At 43.5% G+C, this 24,833-nt stretch overlaps 1 protein-coding gene across 2 annotated transcripts in view; it reads right to left on the bottom strand.

Annotated features, from left to right (window-relative positions):
• The window catches only part of tmem135 (transmembrane protein 135), a 568,932-nt gene that overhangs the window by 192,923 nt on the left and 351,176 nt on the right, over positions 1 to 24,833 (bottom strand). For both annotated transcript variants that reach the window (XM_068033973.1, XM_068033974.1), the window contains one exon: positions 13,905 to 13,951. In XM_068033973.1, the coding sequence (XP_067890074.1) occupies positions 13,905 to 13,951 (47 nt within the window). The remainder of the gene's footprint in view (positions 1 to 13,904; positions 13,952 to 24,833) is intronic.

Here is a 24,833-nt window from a genome sequence, read left to right as displayed (position 1 = left end):
TGACACAAAACTTCTTACCAATTTAAACCTGGGTTCCTAAGGCCCAGTAATGCAGCTCTTCTTTGCAGCACTACAAACCACAAGGGCCCAGGTGCTGATCATAGCCAGGCAGTAGTTGGGGATAATACAAAAGGCCTCAGTTACCCTGGGCTAAGGAGAGGTTTGGAGAAAACAAACAAAAATAAATCAGCCATTGTTCATGCGCTTAACTGTTATCCAGTGACCACCTGCTGCAAATTATGCTTGCATGCACGTACGATGAAGACAAGATTGGGCTCAGCTGTGAAACCCTCCACAGTTAAATAGCTGACTGATACTCTCTCCCTCACTGAAAACATGCAGAATTTCCATTTGGGCAAACTGCAGAGAGCTAACAGCAACTATGGAATTGGACCCCTGTGAGATTTGAGGAAGGGAAGCAAAAAAAACAAGTTAGCCTGATCTCTTTGGAAACAAAGACTTTGAGCTTCCCGCAGGAGATTCTAGTCGAAACAACCAGGATGCCCTCAAGTATATGCTGTCCTCGCATTCTCTAAATAGAATTTTAAGGATAGCTTGTTGAATGCACATTGGTACATATAAATTATTTGTCCATGTCACTCACTTCAATGTGCGGTATGAGCACACTGCCCAAACTGCAATACTGTGACCCACGCCCTCCCATGAACCCCCCAAAAATTTGGAAACTTGATACCACACATCTGTACCATATACACACTGTACATGCATATGCCTGTATAGATGGATGTCCTATACTTTGTTATACAAAAGGAGGCAACCTTTGCTGAAGATGCGTGACGAAGGGGAAATGTATAAATGGCAGACTTGGATCCAATTACAGGTTTCCATGGCTCTTGCTTTCACTATATCTTATAATCGGCTTAGTTTTCCAATTTCTGTTTATTTGCATTTTGTTCAGTTTGCTGAAATTCTAGAAAAATTGCTTCCTCCCAACCTCCAATTTCGTCCTTAATCCTCTCTCCTGAAGATGCAATTCAACAGGTAGTGGCTGCCTTTTATTACCTCACCCAAATTGGCCTTCTTCCCACATAAACCTACACAAACACTTAGAGCCTTTCAACTTTCTTCAATTGGCAGCTATACATGTACACTGTAAGTGGGGATTACCGGATGCTGATTAGGAGTGTGCACTACTAACACTACAAAACACACCAATAATTTTAACAAATTTGATCAGCCAACTCAGCATGGACTTTAGACTGAACTTGTGAGGTTATGGGCCATACCAACCTAGTGCATTTACCCAGAGAGGGTGACCAACTCTGTAGTCTTGAATACAAAGCAAATTTGAAAATTGTTTAGGTTAAAACAGGTTTTACAGTTGTTGCAGAATCCATATAGCACATTTTTTAGTTTAAATATGGAATTATTTGTAGAAAAATGACTTAAAATGTCCTTCATTTTCACCGAGATATAAAATGTCCAGACTGGCGAAGAGAGTGTGGGAAAATGGCGCACTGACACGGAACACAAAAGTCCGAGTGTATCAAGCCCGTGTCCTCAATACCTTGCTCTACGACAGCGAGGCCTGGACAACGTATGTCAGCCAACAGCGATGTCTCAACTCATTCCATCTTCGCTGCCTCTGGAGAATCCTTGGCATCAGGTGGCAGGACCGTATCTCCATCGCAGAAGTCCTCAAGGCGGCCAACGTCCCCAGCATATACACCCTACTGAGCCAGCGGCGCTCGATATGGCTTGGCCACGTGAGCTGCATGGAAGATGGCAGGATCCCCAAGGACACATTGTACAGTGAGCTCGTCACTGGTATCAAACCCACCGGCCGTCCATGTCTCTTTAAAGACGTCTGCAAATGCGACATGAAGTCCTGTGACATTGATCACAAGTCGTGGGAGCCAGTTGCCAGTGATCGCCAGAGCTGGCGGACAGCCATAAAGGCGGGGCTAAAGAGTGGCGAATCGAAGAGACTTAGCTGTTGGCAGGAAAAAAGACAGAAGCACAAGGGGAGAGCCAACTGTGTAACATCCCCAACAACCAATTTTATCTGCAGCACCTGTGGAAGAGTCTGTCGCTCTAGAATTGGCCTTTATAGCCACTCCAGGCATAGCTTCACAAACCACTGACCACCTCCAGGCGCTTACCCATTGTCTCTCAAGACAAGGAGACAAAGAAGAATATGATAAAATGAAAGATTCCACTATTTCAGCTGCTTAGCTTGCTCAGTGAACAAATTTTGGCAGAATCAGGCCCACAGTACATAACTAACAATTAAAAACTGGTGCAATGGAAAATGTATTTAAAAAGCATGTGCAATAACTATGTGACTCCAGAGTTGGTGAATGATCACTAATTTTCACATGTGTGGAAATGGTATTGCTCAACAATTCCATTATGTTCCCTCCACCACCTCCACATTAACATTTTTCTAATTTGGAAGGCATTTGCTGACCTGAAACCGAAGAGGCCTCTCCTTTTTGGATGACAGTAATTTCTAGTGCAGTTCTTTTTGAGATAGGAGGTCCGTTATGCTAATGGTAAACAACACTTGCAAAGAGCAGGGAGGCAATCACTGTTTTTTAGATGCCGAGTAGGCTGGAAGAAAACTCAGTCTGCTGCTTCATACAGAATTTCCCTTCCTCCACTTTCCCAACAATTTTCTTCCCTCACATTCTTTCTTCCAAGTGTGAGTCGGGGCAGTGAATGTTCACATACATATAATTTCAGGGGGTGGGGGCGGGGGCAGCACAGCACCTAACATCCATAGACATTCACAGACTTCCACCACTGGATAAGAACCAGGTTTGGGAATCCTGGTCCTTTTCCACTTCCCAATCTGGGGTTCTGACATCATTTATAGGACCTTTACTGACATCCTACACAGACTGGAGATCAAATTTATCATTTTTCTGGGCTGTGTGGCTGAGTTAGAGAGATAATGTACAAATTTCTTGGGCTGAATTTTCCCCAGGGAGGCAGAAAACAGGGTTCGGGATTGTTTGTGGGTCCCGAGCCCATCTCTGGTGGGAAACCGATTAAATCATACTGGTGAGCACTTAACTGATAAGGAAAAGGGTTCCCTGTCCAATTAGAAACTGTGTAGGTGGGAACGGAGGTGGGTCAATGAAGTGTGGGATTGATTTAGAGTCCCCAGAGCAGCCATCAGTGAAGTTGCTGGTGGTCTGAAGCGAGAAATCTGCTGGTTGTGCCAAAGTCTTCCACAGCACCAGAGGGAAGCGAGATATCACAGGAGAGTCGGAGACCTGGCACCCAGGGAAAGGCTGCCCTTCATTTCATTGATGCCAACCTGGATCTAATGTTGGCGGCTGCGAGGGAGAGAAGGGTAGTCCTTTTCCCGGAGTGTGGCAGGAGGAGGCCACCAGCTGAAACCAAAGAGGCCAGGGTGCAGATTGCTACCGCCACCAGTGGCAGAAGCAAGATTAGAAGAACTTGGATTCAGTGTAAAAAATCTCATACATTCTGGCAAGGTGAGCACAACTCCTAACCCTCCGGATAAGTGTCAGGGCTTACACCCTCCAGTAGGCACACCACCTGAGGAGCCTCAGGGCACATGCTGCTCCTGAACATGGGAGATGTGCGCGCCCAGCCACTTACCCCGCCGAATGGCTCACAACCATGGCTGTCAGGCACACAAGAAGTGTGACGATACAAAAATCATGAAAAAAATCTGAAGAGTTATAAAAACTGACTTTGTCTTTGAAACAATGAATATTTCTTTTTAAAAAACTGAACAATACTCCAAAATGGCAACTGAAGAAAAAGGCTTGGCCTTTGCGTATTCAAACTGTCTGACAAGGACAAAGGACAAATCTTCAAAGCTAAGAGGTGTCAACTGCACCCTATCCTTCCTTCTCCGCTTTCCTCTCCCGTACCCTCCTACTGCTTGGGGTTCCTCCCCTCCGACAGACAGTGTTGCACCTCATCAACACTGGGCCCAAAATCTGACAGTCATGCCCCATTGCCAGCTGCAGCCTTCCTTTTGGACAGCTGCCGCCCTATTGTGAACGGCAGCCTTGCCCCCTGCTGTTCTGCCCTCGCAATGCTGGGGAGGGAGGTGGGTGACGACTCCATTCAATGTCCAGCACTGAGTGCCCACTCTCCCTGTCACCTATGCAGTGCCATGGGCAACTCCTTACCAAATGCCAAGTCCCCCTTTTTCCCACTGACACTCTTAAGGGGCTCAGGTGATGCTCCATACCCATCTCCCTTCAGCTGGTCAGCGAGAGACAGCATGTGTAACCGGTGCGCCCCCGTGAAAATTTCCACCTCCCCCTCTAACAAGCACTTAATGAGCTGTTTAACTGCTTTAATTGGGCTCAGTTGGGAGGTGGATGGACCGCTCTCCCCCACACTGGTGAACATTGCTGGTGCCAGTGTCTGGAAACTGACATGCAGGCCAGCATGGGTGTTTTTGGGCTCCGTCCTCCTCCGTATCTGACCTTAGAGGGCCGGAAAATTCAGCCTCTTACATTGGACATTTGTTTCCAAATGATATAGTCAAGGCCAGATTTAAAAGGAAATGTGTTAATTTACCAACTGCACCTCACCACCACCTTCTCAAGGGCAATTAGGGATGGACAATAAATGCTGGCCTGGCCAGCGACGCCCAAATCCCATGAATGAATAAAAAAAAAGTTGAAATGGAAAATGCCATCAAAAATAACAGTAAGTGAATATCAGTTTAATCTGACAACATTAGAAATTTATTTGACTATTTGCATGTGCTACAACTGGGTATGCTCATGATGTTAATCTATAAATTATAAGCAACTTGATAAATTTGGACCTCTTATGAAATATATTACCCAATTTCTCACTTTTGTTTCATATCATGTGCTGCCACTGCCCAAATAGAACTGTATGTTAATTTGTTTTAAACAATTTTAATACATTCATTTCACTTCTCAAAACACACAATTATTTTGCAACTGAAGTACACACTGAGCTTGTTAAAATAAACAGCTTGTTTATATGGCACTTTTCACATCCTTAGCATGTCCCAAGGTGTCCCATACACAAATAATTTTGATGTGTACTCACTAGTCATGTAGACAGGCAATTTGTGCACAGTAAGGTCTCATAAGCAGTAAGAGATGAATGACCAGCTAATCTGTTTTGTGGTGTTGATTGAGGGATAAGTGTTGGCCAGGATACTGGGAGCACTTCCTGCTCCTCTTCTAATTGTGCCATGGGATCTTTTACAACTATCTAAACAGGTAAACTGGGCCTCAGTTTAACATTTATTAACTATTATTTCATTTCATACCACTAAGTAGCTCTCACATGTTACATCATAGATTAATTTAAAGATGCACTTGCAAATAAGTTATATTTCAAAACCACTGGGGGAATGGCAAAGCACGGAATAGTCCCCTTTTATCAGTGAAGACAGCGCAGGAAAACAATTGTCCCTTTATAGTCTCAAAAATGCACTGATCAAAAAAGTTAATCAAGAGCAGTTTAATATGTACAGCTAGTAAATAAATCAAGAATCTGCTGGCTCATACATGTGCAATTATATTGGCATGAATAGTATGCTGAACAAAAACAAACACACCAAAATATTAAACATCCTACAACATTCTTAGATTGCTTCTAATGAAAACCTGATTGGGATTTTGAAGTATTATGAAAAGTTTCCTTACTTCAATTTATTGCTGGAGCAACCAACTAAATAATTAAATTTAATAACTGTAGGGAAATAGATAAAAGCAAATTAACTAATGGCTTTCATTATACAATTGGTAAGCACAAGCAACAAAAGCATAAAAAATTACTTTGTTACTGCACTCATAATAACAAAGCTGGTTCTTTATGGACTAACAAAATTACTGGAATTTAAACTTTGTAGAATAGGAAAAACATGGATCATATTACACTTGGTTGTGCTTACTGAAATCACAGAAGACAGGTGCTCTTTAGTGGACTATGCAAAAAGTGAGTAATTTTGCTACTGTACAATATAATTTATTAATTGCTCTCTCTATTTTGGTCTGCATATCATGAAAGCGGGTAAGTGATGTGCTTCCAAATCCAGCCTCACTTGTGCAACCAGGAAGTGCTCGAGAATTGCCCAAGGCGACTAACAGTCAAATTTTTGAGGATCACATCCCAGAAATAGAAATCGAAATTGTAACATATGAAGAATTATAGTTAGAAATGTTAAGAATATGGTTTTACGTAGGACAGTCTGAATAAATTAGGGGACCCTAATTTTCCTGATAATTTTCACATGCACACTTATAACACCTAGCTCTACCTCACTACCACCTCTCTCAACGAGTCCACTGTAGCTAAATTATCAGACTGCTCATCTTCCATTCAGTGCTGGTTGAGCAGAAATTTCCTTCAATTTAATATTGGAAAGACCGAAGCTAGTGTCTTCAGACCCCACTACAAACTCCGTTCTCTAACTACCGACTCCATTCCTCTCCCTGACAACTCTCTAAGGCTGAACTAGACTGTTCGCAACCTTGATGTAAATATTTGACCCCAAGATGAGCTGCCAATCACAAATAGTCATACAGACATAATGGCAGAGAAGGAAGTCATTCAGCCCATAGAATCCATTAGCGCTCTCTGTAAAGCAATCCAATCAGCCCCATTCCCTCGTTCAATCCCCGTAGCCCTATAAGTTTATTTCCTTCAAGTGCCCATCCAATTGCCTTTTGAAATCATTGATTGTCGCTGCTTCCACCACTCATGGAAGGCAGCAAGTTCCAGGTCATTACCACTCACTGCATAAAAAAGTTCTTCCTCATATCTCCGCTTCTCCCACCCCCGCATCTCTTGCCCAAAATCTTAAATCTGTACACCCTTGTCCTTGTACCGTCAGCAAATTGGAACAGTTTTTCTTTATCTACCCTTTTCCAAATCTGTCATAATCTTGTACACCTCTATCAAATCTCCCCTTAATTTCCTTTACTCCAAGGAGAACAGCCCCAACCTCTCCAACCAAACTGTGTAGCAAAAATCCCTCATCCATGGAACCATTCTGGTAAATCTACTCTGCACTAGAGGCCTACTTAAGATTGGGAAAAAGAACCCGACCGAACCACAGCGGGCCCGAGCCCGACCTGCCTTAGCCCCTCCGATTTTGTCCAGAGCCCGACCCGAACCCGACCCGACGCAACCATCCATTTACTTACCTTCCTGACACCGAACCTGCAAGAAGCTGCAGCGCATGTATGATGATGTCACTAGCTCACTGCACAGACTCAGTATCGTCCCGGACTCCCAGCTCAGGTAAGTCTTTTAATTTTAATACTTAGTGGCAGACCACTTACCGTGTGTGTCTGGCCTGACCCGACCCGACTCGACCTGGACTCGGCCCGACCCGACCCGAGCCCGAAAACCGGTCCCGGAAGATGGGCCCGACCTGACCCGAATCCGACACGTCGTCGGGTCGGGTAGCAGGCCTCTACTCTGCACCCTCTCAAGGACCGTCACATCCTTCCTAAAGTGTGGCGACCAGAACTGGGAGCTATACTCCATTTGTGGCCTTACCAGAGCTTTATAAAGGCTCAGCATAACTTCCCTGCTTTTGAACTCAATATCTTTATTTATGATGCCCAAGATCCCATATGATTTGCTAACTACTCTCTCAATATGTCCTGTCACCTTCAAAGATCTATGGCCTTCCATTATCTCCACTCGCACTTCCTTGGCCAACCTTGGATGCAAGCCATATAGACCAGAAGACTTATCCACTCGAAGCAGCACCAGCCTTTTCAGTACCTCCTGCCTATTAATTTTCACCTCAATCATTACCTCTACCATCTCTGCTTCGACTGATATTTTGACAGCATCCTCTTTCTTAGTAAACAGCTGTACAAAGTACTCGAAGTATTCTAGCCTTGTTCTGCGCTCGAACCATATATCACCCACTTTGTCCCTAATAGCCGCCATTCCACCACTTACTACCCGCTTACTATTTACATGCCAGATGATGATTTTTGGGTTCCCTTTAATGTTAACTGCCATTCTATTTTCATGTGCTTACTTGCTAGTTGTATTTTCCTCTTCACTTCCCACTCAACATATTGGATTTGGCCTGGTTTTTTCTTAAAGGACTCATCTGACATGCAGCATACACAATCTTTTTTGTTTCATCATATTCTCTCATCTCCCTCGGTGTCCATGGAGCCCTGGCTTTGGTTCCCTTACCTTTCTCCCTTGTTGGAATGTACTTTGCCCACCTGAAACATCTCCTTCTTAAAGGTCACCCACAGCTCCGTTACATTTTTTCCTGTTAACCTTTGGGTTCCATTTTACCTTGGCTAGATCCCCTCTCATGCCATTGAAGTTAGCCCTCTTCCAATTTAGAAGTTCTACTTTAAATTGTTATTTGCTCTTCTCATTGCTGATCTAAACCTTATGATACAACGATCACTCTTACCCAAGTTTTCCCCCACAGACACTTGGAAGCAGTGACATGCCCTAGACCAACAAGCCATCACTAAGATTACCTATTTCCACCTCTATAACATTGCCCAACTCCACCCCTACCTCAGCTCATTTTGTGCCACAACCTGCATCCATGCCTTTATTACCTCTAGACTTGTCTATTTCAACCACACTCAAAGCCAGGCTCCCACATTTTGCCATCTGTAAACTTGAGGTCATCCAAACCTCTGTTGCCTGTGTCCTTACTCGCATCAAGTCCTGTTCATCCATCACCTCTGTGCTCATTGACCTATAATGGTTCCTGGTTAAGCAATGCCTCGATTTTAAAATTCTCATCCTTGTTTTCAAATCCATCCATGACCTCGCCCCTCGCTATCTCTATAATTCCTCCAGTCCCACAACCCTCCAAGATATTTATGCTCATCCAAGCCTGGCCTCTTCAGCATCCTGATTTTATTTGCTCCACCGTTGGCGGCCATGCATTCAACTGCCTCAGCCCCAAGCTCTGGAATTCCCTCCCTACACCTTTCCTCCTTTAAGACGCTCCTTAAACCTACCTTTTTGACTACATTTTTGGTCATCTGTCCTAATTATTGCTTTACATGGCTCAGTGTCAAATTTTTTTAAATAATCACTCAGGTGAAGTGCCTTGAGACGTTTCATTACATTAAAAGTACTATATAAATACAAACATTTGCCCGTACTGGGAGCTACATATATTAATACAGAGGGCCTTGTTCTTTGCAGACAGAAAGAACATGTACAAACATTGCATCTGTTTCAGTTAAACAAAATAAGTGACTGCCATTCGCTGGTTCATTCCTCAGGGCAATGCCTTGACCAGAGTCAAGCTGCCTGGTTTAAATTTCAAACAAAGCTTGGCAGTTAACTGTCAGTCGCCGTAAACTGGTGCCTTCTATATGAAACGCCTCTACCAGAGTTCACTTGCCAACTAATCAGCACTCTCTTCTCATACAGTATAAAATTGTTGTTTTCCTTTACATTGGTATTCTTGCCGATTGTCCTGATGATTGCAAGACGAAAAGCTTCAACAAATGTCTCTATTTTTAGCAATACTCAAGTTCTGTACTACCAAACGACTATTTATAAATACAAACTGTTGTTCGTATATTGCCTCATGGGAGATGTCTGTAGAGTCCTCATAACGTTATTGAAATTCTATTTGTGGGGAGGGTGGGGGAAAAAGAGGCAGGGGGCCCTTCATTAAGTATCAAAAATGATTAATTTAACACTTGCTATTGAAATCCTGCATCAAAACATTAATGTTATGAGGGATTTAGATAATAAAAATAATACAAATCACATTCTCAGATTCTCAAGAACTACAGGTGGCCTTTTTAGTCAATTTTCTCTCCAACCCTCATCTCTTGAAGATGCTGATTCTACCCGCGCCAGGCACCCTCAGGTATTTTGGCCAAGTGATGGCGGCGGTTGCGGAGCATCACTGTTGAGCTTGATTCTGCCCTCACCAAGCATCTACAGATATACTTCCAGCAAGAATTAATAGAGAGTAACCTGGAGCTGAAACCCTGGGCTGAATTTTTCCCTACGGAGGTGGCAAACAGGAGCCAGGTTTGTTTTCGGTTCAGAAACCTGCCAACAGGTGGGAAATTTATGATTTTCACATGGGTGAGCCCTTATTTGATATGCAGATGTGTTTCCTGTCCAATTAGAGCCCATGGGGGTGGGAACGGAGGCAGGTCAGATGAAGTGTGGGACTGATTTAGACTCCCCAAGACAGCATCACTGAGGCTGCTGGTTGTCCTAAGGGAGAAAACTGCTGATTGTGCCAAAGCCTTCCACTCCACCAGAGGGAAGCAAGATGTCACAGGAAAGCCTGGCACCCAGGGCATAGCTGCACCTCACTTCATCGATGACAACTTGGATCCAATGTTGGAGGTCGTGGGGGAGAGGAGGGAGGTCCTCCTTGCCAGAGGGTGGCAGGAGGTGGCCAACACATTGTGTGATGCACAAAGCAGATCACTGGGGTGTCCTCTTACTGTTTCCGTGAACTGTTTTTCTCTCTTTGCACTGTATAAAAGATGACACTATAATTGGACATCTGAGACTCCTTATATTGCTGCTGTGACAGGGAAAGTGGTATGAGGTGGCGAAAGAGAAAACGGGATCCTCCAAGGTGAGGGAAAAGCCTCTAGGCAGATGCATTTCCTTCATTTTTGGTGACTGATTAGATGTTCCAGGCTGCGTCTTCAATGCATAGGTTAGCACAGGTATCTCAGACTCCTTTCCATGCCATGTCCCTCAGGCTGGATCAGAGGGGCTCAGCTGAAACATTCCTGAATCAAGAGATCCCTGATAGTCATGCATCTTCATGAGCCTGGCCACCTCGTTGTTCAGCAGAAGCACCTCTCTGTTCAGTGTCATCGCCCTCAGACTACTCCTCTCTCACCTCCTGCTCTTCCCCAGGGCCTAACCATCCTCAAGGTCCACACCTCTCTGGAAGGCCATGTTATGCACAGTGCAGCAGACCACCATAATGACAGAGACCTTTGCGAGAGAGTACTGGAGGGTGCCACCCAGACACCAAAATTGCTTCTTCAGAAGCCCAATGGCATGCTCAATGGTTGCCCTACCGAGCAGGTGGTATTGGTTGTATCGCCTCTGTGTCTCTGTCTGGGGCTCCTGTACAGAGGTCAGAAGCCATCGCTTCAAGGGATATCCTCTGACCCCTAGGATCTATGCACGCAATGCGGGGGGTTCGAGTAAAGATCTGAGGCAGCCTGGATTGGCAGAGGATGAAGGAGTCATTTCAGCTGCCAGGACAGTGAGCACACACATGGAGGGATCTTTTGTTGTGGTTGCAGACCAGTTGGACGTTGAGGGAGTGGAAGCCCTGCCTGTTGATGAATCTCACTGGCTGGTCAATGGATGCCTTGATGCCACGTGGGTACAATAAATGTTGCCCTGCACCTGGGAGAATCCAGCGATAGCACCTAAACCCAATGCCCTCTGTTCCTGCGAGGCCATTTTTGCAGTGAAATAAGTGTACTATCCAACTCTGGCAAAAAGGGCACCAGTGGCGTGAGATGCAATGATGTGCTGCCATTTTTGAGATGCCACTAAGGTCCACCGCTGATCCTTGGAAGGAGCCAGAAGCAAAGAATTTCAAAACCGCTGTGAATTTGACGGCTACTAGCAGGGCATGATGACCAGTGCCGCAAGGTGTGTGGTCTTTGGTGACAAGGTCACAGATCTCTGTGACCATCTGCCTACAGAGTCACAGTCTCCTGTGGCACTGGATCTTGATCATCTCCAGACAGCTCAGTGTTTGGCAGTAGATCCCGTGTTTGAGAGTATAGCCTCCATTACCATCCTGCCCTTCTTTCCTCTCCCATGTCGTCCTCCTGCTCAGGGGTCTGCCTTTCCTGCGGAGGGTATTGTCCCTCATCAACACTGGGCCCAAAATCTAAGTCATGCCCCCTTTGCCAGTCGCAGTCTTCCTTTTGGACAGGTAACCACCCAATTGTCTTTGGCAGCCTTGCCTCCAGCTCTTCTGCCCCCATGATGCCAAGGGGGTGACGATGCCAATCAATGCCTGAGTACTGAGTGTCCACTCTCCCTGCCACCTGCACAGTGCCAAGGGAACCTCCTTACCAAATGCTGAGTCCCCCTTTTCCCTACCGAGCTGCTTGTGGGGGCGGGGTGATTGACTGGGACAGCCATGACTGGCTCCCCAGTCTGTACCAGCCTCCCTTCAGCTGATCTGCAACATCTCCTGAAATCCCTTCAAATTCCATCCTCCCCACTGAACAAGCCCTAAACCAACTTAAATTAGTCTCAAAAGGGACGACAGCAGGATCCCTCCCTCACCCTCTTCCCTGTCCTTTTTAATATTGCTGTCGACAGGAAGGGCATCCTGAAACTGACATGTTGATTGGCGCCAGTATTTTCGCACCCTGCCCGATCTCTTTCCCCCCCCCCCCCACCGATCACAACCTTGCGGGGGCCCGCACATCTAGCCCCCTGGCTTGGTAACCTTTCCCGAGCTTTGGGATACTGAGGCTAATTGTAGCATACTTATCACAACCCTGACAAGGATCAGTAAACTCAGCATAGACTGGAAATTGAGACCAAGATCTTTGGGCTTGTATAGCTCAGCAACACACTGGCTTTGTCAACTGAGCTCTTGGGGAATCTGAGCAGGTTTTGTTTAAATCTTCTGTAGATTAAGCTTTGTAACAACTCCCAAATAAAACAGTCCAATAACCATTCGAAATAACTACCATCATTATTCCCACATTTCTTTTGGTAACAATTTAAGCAATTTCTCACTTGCTTTGCAGAATTAATCATGGTAGTATTATTTCTTTTCCTGAAAGAAATTACTTTTTTTTTTAAACAGACAAAAGGAGGGCTACAAAAGGGCAATGAAGAACAAAGATCCTTCAATCTAAAGGAATAGGACAAGTATTATGCTTATATATTTAACTAAGAGTAACATTCATTCCAGATTCAAGAAATTTGTTTGTCAAATTTTATAAGTGATGGTAGTCACTACATTCATCTATTCACCTTCTAAAAAGACTCAACAGAATTGAGTACGTGCACAGCACAAAGACATTTCCAACGTTATTGTTATGAAAGAGAAAGCAGTGCCACTTATGTTTTCCCTTGATTTGGACTGCTATTTATTTATACCTTGCATTTTAATTACAGCTGTTCACTAGAGTATCCAATATTTAGATCAGATGAATTGAGACAAAACTTTTGTGGGCCTGTACAATAGAGAAGCAGGATTAATCACCATGGTAACTTGCACTCAGCTTTCTGCTCACACATTTTCAAGTAAAATTACTGGTTGACCACAGGTAAGTTTTGGAACACAAAACTCAAGTTTTTTATTCCCATCTCACAGTACGTTATTTAATGCTTTTTTTCAAAAAAACAATTCATTATTTTATCGAGTCTGCGATCTTTGTTATGCTGATTAAAGCTGGGTATTATTTAGTGAGGATGATTAAATTGCATACAGCATAAAAGCAGCAGTAGTCATGTTATGATTGTTCACCACTACTTCTAACAAACAATACAGAAATGATTAGTAATCATCTAAAACTGTCAGTGTGCATCTTTCCATTTGAACATAACCTGTCAATGTTCTTTGTGGTTTACCACTGAACCATGACTTGTACTTCACTGTGTCTTGTCTTGTACGTACATCAGACTACTCTAAATGGTTTTGTTCAGAAGAAAAATGAGCTGACCTGTGGTGCCATTCTATCTGGTTGGATCAGCCCAAGTCTTTTGCAAACATATTCAAACTCACTTCTCTGACCGAGGGGGCTCAAAGGAGTGACAAGGCTTCAAAGCTTTATCTGGGCTTCTCATGGGCTGCAATAAAATTTGAGCAAACCTCCCAATAAGTGGGAGCATTAGATCAATGAGCCATAAGGCTACAGAGGACAGCAAAGACAGTAATTAAGGAGGACTGAGAAGTACAGAGACCATACACTTACCTGAAGAAGAACATGTACAGGGCAGCTGTGAAGCAAAACAACAGGACCTATACAAAACCAAACAGATAGGAAGAAAGTTATTCTGAATGCATAAATACTTCATCCACTTACTCTCTCCCGAAAATGCAGTTCACATTTGTGCACTGAAAATATGAAATGGTTTATCAAATTGTAATTCAAAAAATAGTCGATCTGGCTAAACATTCTAGTATGCATCCTTTCTTTTGCAATAAAATTAAATACAACATTTCTGAAAAGTTCATTTGACCAGATATTTATTGGTTAAAAAACACATATTTGAGTGCTTTATTTTGAATCACAAGCAGTCATGTTCCACGCAGGCAAAAAAAAACTTGGCTGTGCGGCCAAACCACTTTTGAAAAACAACTCGTAACCAATAATCCTAAATCTCATGTGACCAGCACATGTCGTTCACTCAATAATTGGATAAAATAGCTTACTTGATAATCTTATTCTCATCAAAATTCTGCAACCACAGGACTCAAATATTTTCATGGTGACAACTGTATTTAAGAGCTTTAAAGAATCAATAGATAACACCAAGATTCAAACCACTTACAAAACTAAACTATTTTTTGGTTAATATATTGTTATTTATGTTTTTATAAATAAGCCACCCTGCACTTTCCAATGCCTCGGAGTAAATAGACAGCCCTGTACAGTACTGAGCAATTCATGCCAGGTTGAGGCTTTGGTTTTTACTGAGTTAGTTATCAGAAACTGTTGGCTTCAGTACCCCCTGAGCTTTACAGGAACACCACTAAATGAAGCCAAGATGTCCAATTAATAAGAGATGTGTGAAACATATGTAGGAGTACATTTTGGGTTGTTCTCCAGCACTCTTCAGTTGCTGACTGGTAGGTGATCTGGAGAGAGATTATCTGCCCTCTTACTCATTTGCAGCACAAGTAGCCCAGAATGCTAAGGAAAAATTAAAGAAAAAAATCAAACTGATGGTGAGGAAAAAGAAACAAACCTGATTCGGTTTAATTCTCTGCAAACGCACATACCATATGTGCACCACATCCAAAATATATCACAAGATTAGCCAAGTATGTTTCTTCAAGTATAATATTAAGACAGTTCCAGGTGGTATTATTTTAATCAGCATGTTTCTGTACCCTACTGTAAACTGGAACAGTCAGTAACAATAGCTGAGAAAAACAAAGTATCAACAACGGAATGTGTACTGTTGATACTTTGCTAATGGCAGACGTGACTTTACCATGTCTCTGCTTGCCATTTCACGTAGGTGCAAAAGATCTCAAGGCACTATTCGAAAAAGAATAGGGGAGTTCTCTTGGTGTTCTGGCTAACACTTCTCTCTAAACGAACATCACTAAAAAATAAATTATCTGACTATTTATCTTATTTGTTGTATTATTTGTAGGACTTGGCCATGTGCAAATCAGCTACTATGTTTCCTTGTAAGTGATTACATTTCAACAAAATATTTTATTCATTGATATGCTTTGGGACATCTTGCAGTCATGAAAGCAACTACATTAAATGTGAGTTTTTCATTTATTTATGTATGGAGAAACGGTAATGGAATGGTTCCAATCAGATAGCTCTTTCAGAGAGCCAGTGTAGGTGCAACGGGCTGTAAATTCAACGATTCTATAGACACACCTATCTCTTTAATAATGTTGGTATCACAGGCAAATGAGAATACACCTCCTACCCCCTCTTTTCTTCTTTGGCCTCCTTGTCTCGAGAGACAATGAGTAAGCGCCTAGAGGTGGTCAGTGGTTTGTGGAGCAGCGCCTGGAGTGGCTATAAAGGCCAATTCTAGAGTGACAGACTCTTCCACAGGTGCTGCAGATAATATTGGTTGTCGGGGATGTTACACTGTTGGCTCTTTCCTTGCACTTCTGTCTTTTTTCCTGCCAACTACTACGTCTTTTCGACTCGCCACTCTTTAGCCCCGCCTTTATGGCTGTCCACCAGCTCTGGCAATCACTGGCAACTGAATCCCACGACTTGTGGACAATGTCACAGGACTTCATGTCCCGTTTGCAGACGTCTTTAAAGCGGAGACATGGATGGCCGATGGGTCTGATACCAATGACGAACTCGCTGTACACTGTGTCCTTGGGGATCCTGCCATCTTTCATGTAACTCACATGGCCAAGCCATCTCTCGAGTGCCGCTGGCTCAGTAGGGTGTATATGCTGGGAATGTTGGCCGCCTCGAGGACTTCTGTGTTGAAGATACGGTCCTGCCACCTGATGCCAAGGATTCTCTGGAGGGAGCGAAGATGGAATGAGTTGAGACGTTGCTCTTGACTGACATACATTGTCCAGGCCTCGCTGCCATAGAGCAAGGTACTGAGGACACTGGCTTGAAACAGTCGGACCTTTGTGTTCCGTGTCAGTGCACCATTTTCCCACATGCTCTTGGCCAGTCTGGACATAGCAGCAGACGCCTTTCCCATGCGCTTGTTGATTTCTGCATCGAGAGACAGGTTACTGGTGATAGTTGAGCCTAGGTTGGTGAATTCTTGAACCGCTTCCAGAGCGTGGTCACCGATATTGATGGATGGAGCATTTCTGATGTCCTGTCCAATGATGTTCGTTTTCTTGAGGCTGATGGTTAGGCCAAATTCGTTGCAAGCAGCCGCAGTCTTGTCGATGAGAGTGTCTCTGCACTCTCAGTGGGATGTTACTGCAGCATCGTCAGCAAAGAGGAGTTCCCTAATGAGGACTTTCTGTACTTTGGTCTTTGCTCTAAGACGGGCAAGGTTGAACAACCTGCCATCTGATCTTGTGTGGAGGAGAATTCCTTCTTCTGAAGACTGGAACGCATGTGAGAGTAGCAGTGAGAAGAAGATCCCAAACAGTGTAGGTGCGAGAACAGAGCCCTGTTTCACGCCACTCAGGATAGGAAAGGGGTCTGATGAGGCATCGCTATGCTGAATTGTGCCTTTCATATTGTCATGGAATGAGGTGATGATACTTAGTAGCTTTGGTGGACATCCGATCTTTGCTAGTAGTCTGAAGAGAGCACGTCTGCTGACGAGGTCAAGAAGTTTGGTAAGATCTATGAAAGCAACGTAGAGGGGCATCTGTTGTTCGTGGCATTTCTCCTATAGCTGGCGAAGGGCGAACAGCATGTCAATGGTGGATCTCTGCTCGAAAGCCGCACTGTGCCTCAGGGTAGACACGCTCGGCCAGCTTCTGGAGTCTGTTTAAAACGACTCGAGCGAAGACATTCCCCACTATGCTGAGCAGGGAGATTCCACGGTAGTTGTTGCAGTTACCGCGGTCACCTTTGTTTTTATAGAGGGTGATGATATTGGCATCGCGCATGTCCTGTGGTACTGCTCCCTCATCCCAGCACAGGCACAACAGTTCATAGAGTGCTGACAGTATAGCAGGCTTGGCACTCTTGAATATTTCAGGGGTAATGCCATCCTTTCCAGGGGCTTTTTCACTGGCTAGAGAATCAATGGCATCACTGAGTTCCGATTTTGTTGACTGTTCGTCCAGCTCATCCATGACTGGCATAGACTGGGCTGCATTGAGGGCGGTATCAGTGACATTTTCCCTGGAGCACAGTTCTAGGTAGTGCTCCACCCTCCCACACTATAATATATTCTAAATCCCCAGTTAACACAATAAGAAAGATCCTATTCAACAATCCCTTTACCTAATTTTTTTTACAAAGTCAATAACCCATATTTTAAGCCGGGCTGGGAGATAAATGCTTGCAGCACAGCTTCAGTTGAGAAGCTGATCACTGTTACCTTTAGTAAAGTTTTTGTTCTTCATTGAATTACCTATTTATTCTCCACTACATACATTAGGATATTACTCCATTTTGAACCCTACAAGGATGGAGGTCAATCTTAAGATCGAGATGATAACCTGACATTGTGAACTATCAATATAGACAGTACCGCATAGTAAAGGTCTGTAAACCAATAATTAGCAGCCATAGCCAGTTGCATTCCAGAATCACTCAGTCAACAGAGGCCAAGGCTGTGGATTTAGCTTTTGAAGATATCAGAGGTTCCAATTCCACCAAGTAATAGAAGTACAGTATGCATTCTTAGCCATCTGTGTTTTGCAACAGGATTACTTGTAGTTTTTATTTTAGAAAATTGTTACGCCTCCACAAGTGTCTTATTCTGTTACTGTCAAACCAGGAAGCGTTTCTTATACTGAATTAGTAGAATGACTATTGTCTGCATCAGAAATTTTAAGTCACAATATCACACTGGCTAAGAAGGTGGATATCATTATTGCAGGTTTATGCCAAACAAAGCCTAAAACTGTCATAAATCTGGTGATGAGAAGATGCTCCAATGACCACTCCATTAAAGAAAAATATCTCAGAAGACTTTACAGGACCGGAAGCAAGTGGTCACCTAGCAGCTGTACAGGAGGAAAGAAAGGAGGAGAAAAAGGTAAAACTGAAGAGAAATGTTTTCTTGGCAGTGAAGGAAAAAGCTGAAGGATTTTGAAAATTGCTCTGGTGGGTAATGTGTAGTGCCTCAGAAGAAGGGGTGGAGAATGTGAAGTAATCCAGTGTAGAGCAGCAAAGAGTACATGTGGAGAAAACAATGATGCAAGCTAATTCAGATAGTGAAACGCTGCAGAATTTTAACGAAGATGAACACTATAAAATCAATGTGCTGAGAGACGTTAAACTATATAAACAAAAGTTCCTTCTTTCTTTCCTTTTTCCTTCCTGTGTAAAGATTAGAAAAGCAGAGATTGTTCTTTTTAGGACAGAGAAGGTTTAAGGGGGATTAATAGAGGTGTTGAAAAGCATGAAGGGTTTTGAAAGAGTAAATAAGGAGAAGCTGTTTCCACTGGTAGCAGGGGCAGTAATCAGAGGGCATAATTGGCAAAAGAACCAGAGGGGTGATGAGAACTTTTGTTTACACAGCAAGTTGTTGTGACCTGGAATAGACTGCCTGAAAGCATGATGGAAGCAGATTTAATTGTAACTTTCATAAGGGAATTGGATATATATTTGAAAAGGGAAAGAGCAGGGGGAATTGAACTAATTGAGTAGCTCTTTCGAAGAGCTAGCACATGCAAATTACGCAGAATGCCCTTTTTAGCTGTGTGATTCTATAATATGCCAAGCAATCCAAGAATTTTAAGAGGAGCAAAACAAACTGTTAAAAAAAGATAGTAACTAACTGAACTGACTGTACCTCATACCTGGAAATCAGTCTTTCCAGTTATGCAGACTGGCTAAATTGAAGGAACATCAATGTCCAAAATATACATATATTTGCACATTGGGATAGAGTTTCTGCTAGGTTGCATTGGTTTTTCCAGTGCAATTCACTCAAAATCAACCAGACTAGTGCAAAAGGTCACAGAATTGTACACTAATGAAACTAGTAAATGGTTCTGTATAGATTTTTTCAAGTTATTTTTTAGTTATTTAGCATTAGCTCATCCACAGGTGGCAGACCGGACATCAAGTAAAAATGCTTATATTTTTGTTATAAATCCATTTTCAGCTGTTAATAAAACTGCACCAGGTTACCACTCCTAAATATACCAAAGAATATTTTTTACTATAAGGGGACAAAAAATGATGTTCTAAAACGCTGTCCAATTCCATTGTCCATGGAAGATTTTTCATTCGGTGATATGCCGGTGAATTTGAGTGGAAACCTGAGCAAAAAATTCAATTGAAAAGGCTAAAGTAATTTTGAGTGCAATTTGCATTCAGATTGGCAATTTGTGCCCCAAACTGAAACTTTACCCCTTGAACTGTGAATTGGTAAATTCAGATTTTACTCTAGCACCAATTCACAATGATGGCATTGAAAACATTTATTTTGAAAGCCTCTGACAATTATTTATGCGAAAGGAGAACCCTGAGCCATCACCATGTCTACACTTTGCAGGTAAGGGCCAAAACACAGCCCTGTTGTCGACAGGCAGATATCCTTTCACAGGTTAAAGACCTGTATTTCCCCCCAATTTAGACATGGGTAGGTCAAACAAAATGAACTGCTCCATGCAGCCTGCCATCAGACAAAAATATGCCAAGTACATATCAGCAAACTATAAGTTCAATTGCTTCAACTTCCTGTGACATTTACAAATAGTGGTATGGCAGATGGCCTGAGTACCTAAATGAATCGAATATTCTTCAGGTAGGATTGTGAAATCTGACAACTCAAATCAGCAGTGCACAAGCATTGAAAAAGTACAACAAACACAAATGCTGAGTGCTTACTTGAGGGATTATGTTACACAGAACTGAAATTTGAGCTGCGGATGTATAACTTTGTGAAAAAATTCCAGCTGTACAAAAGATGCATTTTGCTGTACAAATAAAGACAAACACAGACAAAATAAATTCCTTTAAGTTAATTCACAATTATTAGATCACCGTACATTTCACTAGCGGCAAGTTGGCAACAAAGCAGCTGATAGACCTTAATCTAGTAAAAGCCCTCGCTGAAGGGCTGCAAGTTTAATCATGTTTAGTTGCCTGTGTCTCACCTGCAGTGCATTAAGTTAGAAACCTCAGGTTAGAAAGAGAGAATAAAATCAAAGAGGGACAAACACAAGCTTGCTGCTGTCATGCAATAACTGAAGAATTGCGCTGGCAGATTGCCCACTTAAAAAGTCCAACCTCAGCAAGTATTTGGCCTGGAAATGAACAAGCCAAAATCAATCAATGGACTGTAACCCAATCCTCGCTTCCCTGACCCTCCCTATTGCCCCTCCAACCCGATCCCTATGGTATTCTACAGCCAGCAAACCACCTCCCACTCTCAACATTATAACTTGCATTTATATACTGCATTTAATGTAGAAAAACATCCCAAGGTACTCGATGCATGACATGACCCTACAATTACCTTAGAAACACAAAATACCTATTTCCCTCTCCCCACATATTTTTCCTCTTCCTGTAACAGTTTTTGTCTTGGAACACTTTGACAACATGATAAGGCATTTTAAAAATGCAAGTATTTCATCTTTACTGCAAAATAAAGTGAATTTAATTTGTTTCTGACAAAAAATTAACCTGAAACGTTAACTCTGTTTTTCTCTGAACAGATGCTGCCTGACATGCTGTGTTTTCCAGCATTTTCTGTTTTTATTTCAGATTTCCAGCATCTGCACTACTCTGCTTTTTAATTTGCTTCAAGCCTTGCACACATTTAAGTGCACCTGCCTAACAAAACTCGGAGTTGCGTATTGAGGCCAACTAACTCCTGTACTGCTGCTCTGGATAAGATCAATGAACAAGATCAAACATAGGACCTTCCTCATCTATATGACTCACCAACACACATTTTTATATTTGCTTATAATTACTATTGTTCTATCAAAAGAGCCGTCTTACATCCAGATTAATTATTGTACTTTATGTCTGTTTTTGCATTTCAAGTGGTTCATTATTCATCCCTATTACAAGGGAAGTTTATTCAAAGTACTCCCAATTTTATATAAAAAATGATATACTTACGAAAATTGTAAATTTTTGGAAAAGCTGTTTTCTTGCCATCAATAATAAGCAGATGCTACAACATCAAACTGATCTGAAAACCAATTCAGAACCAAATCACTAGCTGGAGTCCGGCTGTGGAGCAGCTCTCAAACCAGTGTGAATTTGGCCCCAGCTTTTACTGTGGAGCCACTCCAGAGCACACAGTCAAACCTAGCAGAGGATAATGTCACGCGATCTTCAACTTCCAGACAGGCAGGTTAAAAGCCAATCCTAATAATGGCAATGAACCATTCCCTCAGTAGTATACCAGAATATCAGACTAGATTGTGTACTAAAGTGGAGCTTGAACCCAAAATGTTCTGACTTAGACATAAAACACCTAACAATTCAGTCAAGCTAACATAATACTCTCTTGGACTTTCCTTCCCTTGGAATTAGAGCACTTACTACATAGGCCAGATTTCCAATTGATTTCATTTGTGAACCATTGTTGCTATACCATTTTAGCTCATGAAAATAAAGTTCTGCAATCATATGAAATTCCTAAGGACATTAAACAATCCTTGAAAAGCATTTTTTTTTTTATTACTGGCCATCTGAGTGTGACAAATTATCACTTCTTCCTGTATTTAATTTTGAAATCACCACTTCCCTGAATGTACTGCTTATAAGCACTGTTTCATTTATCACTCTCTGGTTGCAATAAGAGACAACAATAAAGTGAAGCTCAATGTGTACCAAGCTTTTATGCACATTTCCTTTATGACAACTTGGGAAAAGGGAACAGACCACCACCCAAACCAATGGTAAGAGGCAGCTCAAGTCTGAAACGTACTACAGTGGCGGCTCCTCGTCGGATGAGGAAGGACAAAAAAGATGACACCAGCAAAAGTGGCAAAACACAAAGGAGCTAGAGAAGACCCTCCAGCTCTGAAACACTAGAAGCAGCAAAGGGGCTAGTGCACCCCAGCTCCAGGAAGTCAGAAGTTGTGAAGCACCCAGCAAACCCCAGCTCCAGAAAGTCGGGAGTTGTGAAGCGCCCAGCAAACCCCAGCTCCAGGAAGCCAGGAGCAGCAGCTTGCTCGATAAGGAACAGAGGGGAAAGACAGCCAACGGAGAACAGTCCAAACCTCCCTGCTTGCACAAACCACCCCCTCCCCCTAACCAATGTCACCCCTGCACAAGAACTTACCCCTGGGAGACCAGGAGGTTTTTGTCAGCCCAACAACAGTGCAACAGTTTGTGAATGCTATGGGTATGCAGAAACATACCCATGGGCCAGGACCAGCACAGACAACTGGACTGGTAAGCAACATAAAGTTTTAATGGGTCTGAAGATTGCCTCCATTAATATGCATTGAGTTAAGGCCACTACTCGATGTGTTTCAACCTTGGGGTACCTCACCAAAGTCAAAGTTGACGCTGTATCTACAGGTGTGTGGAATACTTCACCTCAGCACCTACAGGCCATGGTCATGATGGTAGCCCCATGGGTCATCGATCTGGTCAAGGGGAAGCCATTCCCGCTCTCCTAGCCTGGGCATTCTGCTGCTGGGAGGCAACTTCACCACCTCAGAGTTAAGATGGTGGTGGGTGGTTGTCTCCTCGTAGTAGACATAATGTACAAAAACACTCTGCTCTGGTTAATCAACATGCACACCTCAGCTCTAAACAGCGAGCAGCTGACCATCCTCCAGCAGCACCCACTGCTGCTGACGATGTCCAGGCCGATCATTCCAGGTGGTGACTTCAACTGCATCTTCAATACAGCTGGTCGACCCAGCAGGGCTGACAGCAAACTAGACACCACGTCCAGACTCCAGATAGAAATGGTAAAAGAAGCCAGGTTGCACAACGTCTTCGACAATCCTGCAGACAGAGCATGACATAGATACACCTGATCAAGGCCAGATGGGTCCATCCATTCCAGGATAGAGCTCCTGTTTGTGTCAGGAGTGTTCACGGTCAGATCCACCAATGTCAAACTGGTGTTCTTCTCTGATCACTGCCTCCTACTGGCTGACTGTTACTTACGGGAAGACCAGAAGGTCAACTGAGGGACATAGAAGCTGAACATGACACTGTTGACCCCAGAAAACATCGAGGAACTCATAAGGGATTACAAAGTTTGGAAAACCGTGAAACCCCTCTTTCAGTCCCTGACGCACTGGTGGGAAGAGATCAAGGCGAATACCAAGAGGTTCTACATCCTCAAGTGTTCCGAAGGCAAGAGAGAGACAGAGGGAAATGTCCCAATGCCAGAAAAGCATAGTAGAATCTGCTCCTGCTGCAATTGATGGGGGTCAAAGTCAAGGAGGATCTTCAAGAGGTGAAAAGCCAGCAGGCCTGGCTCTTTGCCGCAGAGGCCTCCAAGATCATCTTCCAGTCCAGTGTCCCCTGAGTGGAGTAGGATGAGATGTTCTCGAGTTTCTTCTTCCAAAAGGTACACAGAGAGAGCACTGTAAACAGTAGCCTGAAGAAAGGGGATGGCTCGGTAATGTCATCACAGCCTAACATACTAAGGATCAGCAAATCCTTTTTCGCTGAACTGTACAATGGGAAGCAAAACGACAGCACTGCCTCCTAGACCTTCCTATCATCTATCACACAGGTCTTAGACGACAGTATGCAGCAGGGTCTCGACAAACTGATAACTTTGGAAAAGCTGACAAATGCCATCAGGTCCTTCGAGACGAGTAAAACTCCCGGCAGCAATGGCTACCAGTTGAGTTGTATTGGGTTCTGTGTATCTGGATTGGCCCAGACCTGCTGGAAGTTTAGGAGAGTATGCTGCTGGCTGGCAACATGTCAGAATCCATGAGGAAAGGCATCACCCTCATCTAAAAGTGGGAGTCTGAGAGAGAGAAAACAGAAATTGGCAGCCCATTTCACTGCTCAACGTGGACTACAAAATTCTGTCCAATGTCATCGCCAATCGAGTCAAGTCTGTTCTGGAGCTGGAGATTCACGCCGGTCGGACCTGCACTGTCCCGGACAGGAAGATTTTCATAGCCTTGTGCTACTCAGGGATATGATGGTCTTTGTGCGGGACAGGGGGTTGGACACCTGTCTCATCAGCTTGGACCAGGAGAAGGCCTTTGACAGAATATCACACACCTGCATGATGGATGTGCACTCCAAACTGGGGTTTGGGGAGGGAATCCGAAATTGGATTCAACTGCTCTACACAATCAGTAACGCAGTTCAAATCAATAGGTAAGAATTGGAAAGTTTTCCGTTCAAATATGGAGCTAGGTAGGGCTGTCCTCTATTCCCTGTCTTGTTTCTGTGCTCTATCGAACCTTTGCTGAGTCCATCAGAAAGGAATATGGGCATAGGAGGAGTGACAAGTCTAAGCAGCAAAGGCACTCAGATCAAAGCCTCCCTGTACTTGAACGACATCGCCATCTTCTGCTCAGATCCGCTGTTGGTTTGCAGACTGACAAGCATCACCCACCAGCTTGAGCT

Source organism: Heterodontus francisci, chromosome 6, assembly GCF_036365525.1.
Source record: "Heterodontus francisci isolate sHetFra1 chromosome 6, sHetFra1.hap1, whole genome shotgun sequence".
NCBI classification, from domain to species: Eukaryota; Metazoa; Chordata; class Chondrichthyes; order Heterodontiformes; family Heterodontidae; genus Heterodontus; species Heterodontus francisci.
The sequence above is the reverse complement of the archived record's forward strand: the minus strand, read 5'-3'. Positions and strand labels throughout refer to the sequence as shown.